The sequence below is a fragment of the Typopeltis vanoorti genome, chromosome 3, assembly GCF_054136105.1.
Source record: "Typopeltis vanoorti isolate ZY-2024b chromosome 3, IOZ_Tvanoo_1.0, whole genome shotgun sequence".
In the NCBI taxonomy this organism is placed as follows: domain Eukaryota; kingdom Metazoa; phylum Arthropoda; class Arachnida; order Uropygi; family Thelyphonidae; genus Typopeltis; species Typopeltis vanoorti.
In genome coordinates this window covers 77,974,109-77,983,908 of record NC_143551.1, presented here as the reverse complement: position 1 = coordinate 77,983,908, position 9,800 = coordinate 77,974,109, and the positions used below count along the sequence as shown (strand labels likewise).

At 34.6% G+C, this 9,800-nt stretch overlaps 1 protein-coding gene across 1 annotated transcript in view; it reads right to left on the bottom strand.

The window, feature by feature from the left end:
• Positions 1-286: 286 nt before the first annotated feature.
• The window catches only part of LOC150108300 (ubiquitin-like protein 4A), a 66,599-nt gene continuing 57,085 nt past the window's right edge, over positions 287-9,800 (bottom strand). The window contains exon 4 of the mRNA XM_090390686.1: positions 287-3,026. Coding sequence (XP_090246812.1) covers positions 2,898-3,026 — 129 coding nt within the window. The 3' untranslated portion in view covers positions 287-2,897. The remainder of the gene's footprint in view (positions 3,027-9,800) is intronic.

Below are 9,800 nucleotides of genomic sequence, written 5' to 3'. Positions count from 1 at the left end.
CATGGATCATTGTACTTGTCAGTATTAGCTGTCAGAGAGCAACTTTGGAATTCTGACACGAGATCAACTTATATTGACAAGTTAATTCATACATATCCGATATAAATTCAGGTAGAGTGAAAATGTGGGGAGTGAGGAATAAACTGCATAACTTTCTTTTATATCACTTGTTTTACAGTAAAGTTATCTTTGAACACACCACATAAAAGATAATTACAATGTAAATGTGTTAAATTATCAAGGGTAAAGTGAAAAAAAAAAAAACTCAAATAATATTCACAAAGACAAAAGTGCTAAAAATCTATTACAACTGCTGTGTTTGCTGATGACACTACAGGCAAATCACACTGACAATGGAAGCATTGTACAAAATGGCTATAGAATTAGTGAACAATTATAGTGTACCTGTGGTGGAGCAGTATATACTATATGTACATGAACATTTATAATTTCTCCTTGTTCATCAATACTCGGTTCTCTAGAGGGAAAGGGGAATAAATGAATTTTTGTTTAAATTTTTTCTTGGCTTTTCACAAAAACATATCAGAGAAACTAGATATCAATGAACATAATACATGCAATTATATTATAATCAGTGAGTACCAGGAGTATATATAATCATACTCATTACTTAACTGGTAGTGAAAGTGCAGTTGAAGAATTAACTAGAGTTCAGAGACTTCAGTGTTAATATTTATTTCATGAATGGGTTATAGATTATATCTTTTCCAAAGAATTTAATTACTTTTGAAACTAACCAGCACCATAAATTTTGAATATTTTCTTTACCCTCATGTTTACTGTCCAAATTATATACATTACTAATTAAAACTACCATTTTTTGTTAGAAATACAGATACAATTACCTCTTGATTATCACAGATAAAGAGAAGAGAAAAGAAGAAAATGATAATGTGAAAAAAAAAATGAAATAAAAATAATGGATATACATTAATTACATATGAAATCTAGCTTTAAACATCAATAATCAAAACAAAAGCACTTTTTCCCCCCCAAACAAACCTGTTCAAAGAAAGGCTTTAAATAATATGCAGCTACCTTCTATTCCCTAATAGGGAGTGGGTGAGGCCATTTGAGTTCCATCTAACTTTTGGAGACTGAGTAGGCAGTTCAGTCACCACTGATAGCCAATCAGAGACAGCTGGCACAAGACTATCACTAATTATAAATGGCATCCAGTCAGAATAAATTAACTTCATCTCTCAAAGGACATGATAACTATCTTTTCTGAAGCAAGCAATGAACAAATGGATAGATAATCAAGAGTTCATTGTATCAACAATGAATATTTATTAATATTCATACAGCAGAGAAATAGGGCAGTACAATATACCCAAAACATTCAGATTTTAGTGTGTCATAACCAGTTAAAATTCAGAGAGAAAGTTGATGTTCTTGTCAAACTATCCACACTATTTAAACTTTAAACGAACTTTTATATTTGAATGAATATAAATAGAATACATTCTAGCTATATTAGTTTAAAATGATTGAATAAATAGATAGTGATGACATATCACTTTTTTTCTATTTTTATATTAACTGTAAAATCAATGGCAATTTAAGAAAGAACTTCCGAGGTATTTACTCAAAGATGATAGCAACACCCACAGGCACTTTAGATCACAGTGGATAACAAATTGGAGTTTATAAATCAGTCAAAATTGAAAAGGCAGTGAATGTGTAATTTCTCCAGAGTTATCTGAGATTATGTAATACAGAACTGAAGTTATGCAATTCTATGTAATAAGATGCATAGCTTATATTGTTCACAATAGTGTATAGCAGTGGTCTACAAAGTTTTTAGCTGTGTGCATTCCATCCCTTGTAAGAGAGGAATCACGTGTACTACTGATTTTTTTTTTTTTTTTTTTTTTTTTAAATCCCCTCTTCCAACTTAGACCCTACAATAACAAATTTTGGTAAAAATTTATAGATAATTAACATTTTATATTATATTTAAAAAACTGCAGGTGTCTGGAAACAGATACATGCTGTGCTAATGATAGAAGAGCCGACCATTCATGTTAATTTATGACAAATGTATGATACTATCAAAAATTTGTTTACTCCTAAATCTCAATCCATTTTAAACAATGCTTTTTTACAAAATGATTTCATAAAACTATTTCTTTTCCCTGTCTCTTTTGCACACTCTTCAGTTTGCAGACCACTGGCTCAAAGCAAGGATGGTAATCAGTAAAATTCAAGTTAAAAAATGGAAAGGACATCACATTATTCTAAAACTGAATACTTTTATCTTGAACCTGATTTAAATACATTGCAGCAACATATGTGAATGTCCACTCAAACAACTGAAACCCACTAAATGTCAGCTTAACAAATACCCTACTTGATTCTGTAAATCATTTAGGATTAAGTATCTTTACTGACAAAACACAAGATTATTAAGTGGCATTTCTGTTGTAAGAAAGTAAAGTAATTGCCTTCTTTTGAATTCGTTCCAAAGCAACGCGTTTGCAAAAAGTTATAAATAAATTTCTTTAGGGAAACTTGCATGATCAAAAAATAAGATCAAATGTCTATATTGCCATATTTTTTAAATGCATATATAATAATGAAAGCAAAAGCAAAATCTCAAAGATCTTTTTTTTAGAATGGAGCCTTACTTAGAATTAAGCAATTGGATGAATATTACTATTTATTATAAATGTATGATGCACTTGTATGCTACAAATTTTAAATACATTTTGAAGATGACAAGATTGGGAGGGGGAGAAATCATCTGTCAAAGCTCTACATTTTACAATTCACAAAGATGACTTCAACTGGTAGCAGACCAGCATTTTTAAATTTGCAAGTCACATTATTGAAGTTTCTTGCATGGAATGAATATTTAAAACATATTTAGTGCTTCACAATTCAATCTTCTGTGGCATATGTGTCCATCCTTGACAAGACTTCACACCTTCTGATTCAAGGTTGCAAACTGCTAGTCTTTCTATATCATCAAGACTGAGACTTGCTATTGTGGAAACAAAGTTCTGAAATAAAAAATAAAAATCAATTACTTTTCTTTTTTCTTTGCACAATAGGAAATCTTGATAGTGCTCTTTTTATGCAGTCTGTTATTCAAGTAAAATCACAACTAAGTAAATGCAAATTTCTTCACTCTACCCAAAGAATTAAAATCTACTATAACTGATATAATAAATTTAGTTTAATCCTTTATCCAAGTGTGAGCAAACAAAGTTTGCGCCTGAAAGTATCTTCAGGACTGGGGTAAGGTGGTACAACACCAGGGCGACTCCTTGCAAAGGTGGAGCAAGCTACCAACACTCCTATCTCAGTATCTCCCATAATGCAAAACACATCTCCTTGAGGATATGTCTAATGTTATGCATTAATGGAAGGGCCACTACCCAGACTCCTATAGGTAGAGATGGCAATTGGCATCTCCAATAATTGGCACCTCCTATAGGTAGAGATGACCTTGCTAATGCTTCTGACTGGTATCTCCACTTGGGCCTGGCTCTCACTGAAGAGACCTCAATAAAGGTCGAAACTAGTCTGGGTAGTGGCACTTCCCTTAATGCATAACATTAGACATATCTGCAAGGAGATGTGTTTTGCATTATGGGAGATACTGAGATAGGAGTGTTGGTAGCTTGCTCCACCTTTGCAAGGAGTCGCCCTGGTGTTGTACCACCTTACCCCAGTCCTGAAGAGACTTTCAGGTGCAAACTTTGTTTGCTCACACTTGGATAAAGGATTAAACTAAATTTATTATATTCTAACCAAGTGAAAAATAAGCTTTCTACTATAACTGAAATAAAATACTAGTAGCATACTGAAAAATTACAGGCTTATTCTTCACAAAGTAAACACAAATTGTTATTAAAAATCAACTGTTTATGGAAAATGAAATAAATACTAAATAAAGGAAATATTTTCTCTAAATTTTGTATAGAAAATCAGAGCTTTAAATCTTCAATGTGAGTGCTAGTACACATCTTAATGCATTTATTTCACAGCAGAGTTTACTGATACTGTTACAATGTCTTGTAACAGTGGTGGTAGTACATACAAAGTATCCTTAACACAATCTGGCAGGAAAAAGTTGCATGGTATAAAGTCCAATGACTCCTTATCCATTGCAATGTTAGCACTGTTAAGATGTCTTTGATTCTTATGAAAACTATCATCATTAAACTGAAATAGCATACAAATAATTAACAAGTTCAGGGAAACTGTTATTACTGTGAATGTAATCTTCAAAGACTACAGTCACTGCATAATCAACAGATCATGCAACAGAAATTCCATACTCATATGATGCACTATTCACTGGCTAAAACTTTCTTTACAGGTGAATTCTTCATCAACTATATGCAATAATCATGTGCTGGCAGCTCATTCTTATATTTTTTTAAGAAATCAAACCTGGCTTTGCAAACTGTAGAATACATTATCTTGATATAATACCATTTTAACTATGAGCACACTCCTAACGTTAAAGATGCATATTTATTCCATTTCCAATAAACACAATTTTAGGACAGTACAGAAGTGTTTAATACTGCTGATATCCTGTAAAAATAGTAAAGTTTATATTACGAAAAAAGGTTTCGTAATGTAAACTAAAAACATTAACAGATTGTTTATGCGCCCTTCTTTTCATGTTTCAAAAGCCACCATGAAATAACAGTCATAAATTTCTTATGATGAAAATTTCCAGAAGAGTGCTTTTGCTTTTTAGTGAGCATTAGTTACAATGGTTATAATGCATTAAGTCCAGAGCTAAAATAATAAAAATATTATTATTATATAGACATCACCATGGAGTTCAATGACTCATTGTCTCATACCCATTATTCACACAATGCCCACAATCTCTCTCTTGAAGTCATTCACCACATTGTACTCATGAATACCTCTCACTCTCTCTCTCTCTAGCAACCTATTCTACTCATTTAACACTTACCAAACAAAAAATCTAGTCTTTGCAGTGCTAACCATACTATTATACAAATTCCAAAAGATAATGTCTTGTTCTCTATCTTGTCTGGTCATGTATTGGAAAATTTCTTTAGCAAATCTAGTCCATACAACATCTTTTGCAGTACCTCATATGTTTCTATCATGTCTCCCCCCCCCCCACCTTTTATGCCTACTTCCTAAACTTTGTAAGTTACACATTTTCACTCTGTTCCCATAGGGAGTCCTCCAGAAACCAGTCACCATCACTAAGAAACCAAAGAGATACACAACAGTCCCAATGTAGTTGCATCAGACTCATAAAGCAGGATTGCTTATGTGGCTTGTTTTGTCTATACAACAGACTCTCGACTATCCAGCCTAATGTGGCAGAAGGGCAGGCTGGAGTTCTAGGCCTACCTTTTCACACAAATGTGAAAAGGTAGGCCTAAGATGAAAGAGTCAAAACTTACAGTTCTTAGTTTTTGAAAAAGTCCATTATAGATGACTGCTTCACCCTTTTAGCCCTCTTCCGCGATGCAATGTCCTCTTCCACTTATGCAAGCAGATGATATCGGCTGGCGTCGCTTCCTCCTGCTCACTAATGTACTGCAGCGCTGCCTCAATCATCCTGAACCCTTCCAAATGTGGGATAAGATTTTTCCTGTCATCTAAGGATGCCTCCTCCTCCTCTTCTTCTTCCCCCTGTGTCACCATTTCCACAATATCGTTGTCAGTTATTTCATCAACTTCGTCGTTTGACATCCATTCTGTAATGTCCTCTGCACTGACATCGTCACAGCTCGGTACATTTTTGAGCAATGAAACAAGTTTATCGTTTTCATCTTCCACTTCGGTTTCACACATGGGTTCAAGGTTGAAATGTTCACCTTCATGGTCCAAAAGAATTTTCCAAGACTTTACAAGTGATATGTTTTAAATCTCTTTACTAACAATTTACTAATGTAACCAGGAACAGTGGCAAATGTATTCCGCACTTATGGCCATCCGATACACAACTGATGAAGCAGGGAAATCTACACTTTGCATGTCTCAACTTGTGTTATGCACACGGCACGTAGGAGGATTGTAGCAGATGCCCACTTGCAACGCCTTGGCAAAGTAAATTACAGAACATATTCCTCATTTTATCATGTAGAATTACAGTATTATTACAATTCGCCGTGATAAAATCCGGGCTCCGGATAGTACGGAGACCGGATAGTCGAGAGTCTACTGTATGTCTTACATCCAAGAATCACTTGGAGATATTATTCATATTTGCAATATGTCCTCTGAACTTCAAATTGTCTGTCAAGGAAGAAATCATACCGTCTCTGCCAAATATGATTTCTTCTTTTCCCTCAGCTACCTACAACAATATAAAACTATCATGAACTTCTGATTTTTCTATTCTTGCAGATAACTTCACTACATGCCTCTCTAGAATCAATATAATCGCCAAATATTGTCCTAGAGACTTCAAGGCTTAATTCTTGTTTTCACGTTCTTTCATTTTTTTTTTAAAAAAATAATATTTGAATTATTATTTTCCTAACATCTGTGGAGTCATGAGACTCACTGTGGGAGATCAATACTAAACACAAGCTTATCCACCATTTTCATTTCTATGATCCACTCAGGCAATGTATTCCATATTCCCAATGCTCTCCATGCAAAAAATTCCCAATGCTTTCCATGCAAAAAAACTTTCTTGCTATCTCACTCACTATTTCCTTTTGCAATTTCCATGAATGGAACCCTTTTCTTCATTCTACCATGTGAAAAATCTTTCCAGTATCAAGCTGATAACCTTTGAACAGTTAAATGTCTCAATCATATCATACCCCCCCCCTGCATCTTCTGTCTGATAAATTATGTAGTTTGCATGCCCTATCATAAATTCCAGTGATGGAATCTTGACTCTGTGGCCTATAATGATATTCTAGACAATTATGCACTAACAAAGTGATCATTAAATAGCTCAAGTATGTAATCTGCATTGGTCACTTAAGTAATGTTTCCAGTAAGCAAGCTAGTGTATCCACATAAAAAAAACTTGGGATTGTCATTGGATTGCAGTGCTAGTCTCTTCTTGTATTCTAAATTTTCTCTCTTTACTATACCAGTCACCTAGACTGGGCCTTATATTCCTCATGCAACTGCTCTCCACCTATCTCTTTATGACTTCCATAATTTCTTTTTGATATGCAATTCCTGTACCATCATGTGTATTCTGTAAAAGAAGAAAGCATATAAAAAGTTCCTGGCAAATAAGTCAGCTTGTGCTCTTAGAGAATACAGAGACAAATGTAAGAAAGCCAAACACAGCGTAAAACCAGCTAAAGAAAAGTCATGGGAGGACTTTGGCAAGAACATAGAAAATAAATATCAAGAAAGTAGCAAAATATTCTGGAGGTTGTTGAAGAAGCTTAGGAATGGAGGAAAGAGTACTGTAAAAGGAGTTAGTGATGTAAAGGTGACATGAAAATGGGAGAAAAAGATATCCTCGAAGTATGGAGTAATTACTTCGAAAAATTGCTAAATGAAACAAGCGATGATAGCACAGTGGTAAAAAACACTCAACAGGCATACAGTCAGGAATATATATATACTTGAAGTAGAAAATGGCATCAAAGGCCTGAAATGTGGAAAAGCAGCAGGAGTAGATGATATTCGACCAGAAATGCTGAAGTATGGTGGTACAAAAGTCTTACAGTGGCTGCATTGCATAGTTCAGAATGACTAGACAGAGGGACAAATTCCCGATGATTGGAATAGAGCTCTCATAGTACCCATATATAAAAAGGGAAATAAAACTGAATGTGAAAATTACAGACGTATTTCCCTACTGAGTGTTCCTGGTAAGATTTATGCAAGTATACTTGAGAAACAGTTGAGAAGAATTGTGGAAGAAAAGCTTGGTGAGCAAGCTGAATTCAGGTCAAATAGAAGCTGTCAGGATCGGATCTTCACTTTACGACAAATAGCGGAGAAATCATGGAAGTATAATAAAGATCTGTATTGTCGATTAAGATAAGTTTTGTCGATTTGGAAAAGGCATATGACAAGGTGCCAAGAGAGAGAAGCTATTCGATATGCTACAGTTATATGGTGTCAGTGGGGCATTATACCAAGCAATACTTAGTCTTTATTTGAGTTGTAAGTCAGCAGTTAGAATTGAAGGAAGTACAGGAAGATGGTTTAATGTTAAATCTGGCGTGAGACAAGGATGTACATTATCCCCTCTGTTATTCATTATCTATATGGATCACATTATGAAGGAAAGCGATATTAAACATGATATCAAAATTGGAGATGTTAATGTCAGCTCTTTGCTTTATGCAGACGATGTTATACTTCTAAATAAACCTGCTACAAGTCTGCAAGATTCCCTGACGAAATTGAATAACTGTTGTAATAGATATGGTATGAAGGTCAGCAATAAAAAGACAAAGACAATGAAAATAGGCAGAAGCATTGAAATGTAAACTGCACTGTGAATGTAGAACCTATGGAACAAGTAAAACATTTCAGTTACTTGGGCACAATTTTTAGTGAAGATGGTAAATTAAATATGGAAATAGATAACAGAATTGACAAAGCTGGTATGGTAGGAAGTCAATTGAATAAATTCATATGGAATAAGAGAGAAATTAGTCAGAATACTAAATTTGCAGTATACAAGACAGTGTTCAAACCAATTTTAACTTATGGATCTGAGAGCTGGGTCAGAAGTAAAACACTTGACCAAAGACTAGAGACTGCAGATATGAGAGTCCTGAGAAAAATTAGAGGCGTGAACAGATGGTCAATGACAATATCATATTAAAAATGAGGATATTAGGAAAGAACTTGACATTGTCAGCATCCAGGAATGCATTAGCAGAGCTAATCTCAAGTGGTGTGGTCACATAAACAGAACGGGCGAGGAAAGATTAACAAAACAAGCATTCTCTTCCAGGTTTGGCAAGAAAACGACCCAGAGGAAGACCAAGATATAGGTGGATTAATACGGTACTAAGTGCCTTAGACGATAGAAATATAAGATATGATAATATTGGAGTCTTGACAAGTAACAGACCAATTTGGAGGAAAATTGTAGATAGGAAGTTAGTAATGATGTAAATTTTTCATGTAGTACTATCATATCCTGTACACCCTTTGAGGGTACATGGCAGGAATTTGATGATGATAATGCAATTCCTGTTTAATTTCTCTAGTCATCTGACTCAAAATTGCTTTATCTTGAGGTATACTATCTGTCACTGCTGTCAGCAGTTCTTTCTTAATTATCTCCCATGCACTACTGACTGCTCTTCCTTCAAATTTTTTCTTCCACTGTACCACTCCAAGTTGTCTGCCATATTATTTCATATAAATTCATTCTGCTTTGACACCTATACTTATGCACTCTCCCAGTCAGGACCTACATGGTCACACTCACCAACTGGAGAGAAGTATGGCAACACAACCACAATCAGATGTGACTGGATTGTCATGTCCAAACTCTTGATTTTCATGTTCCCTCCACACCACATACTGCCTAAGACAGATCTCCCTCAAGAAGTCCAATAATTCAGTTCCCTTAGTATTCACTTCCTCCACAGTTTATATATTTCTATAGTTGAAGTCCCCCCCCCACCTTAATGATTATTCATTTTACTCTTGTCAAACTAATTTACCTAAACATCTCCTGTTCATTCACTGAAAATTAATTCCTGATCTACAGCAGCATCCCACTAAATATCTTACCCTATAACCTTCTATTTGCAATACATAATCTCAATGCTATTAGTGTACCTTCCACTTTGATTCTACCATGGGAGACAGAGCACAAT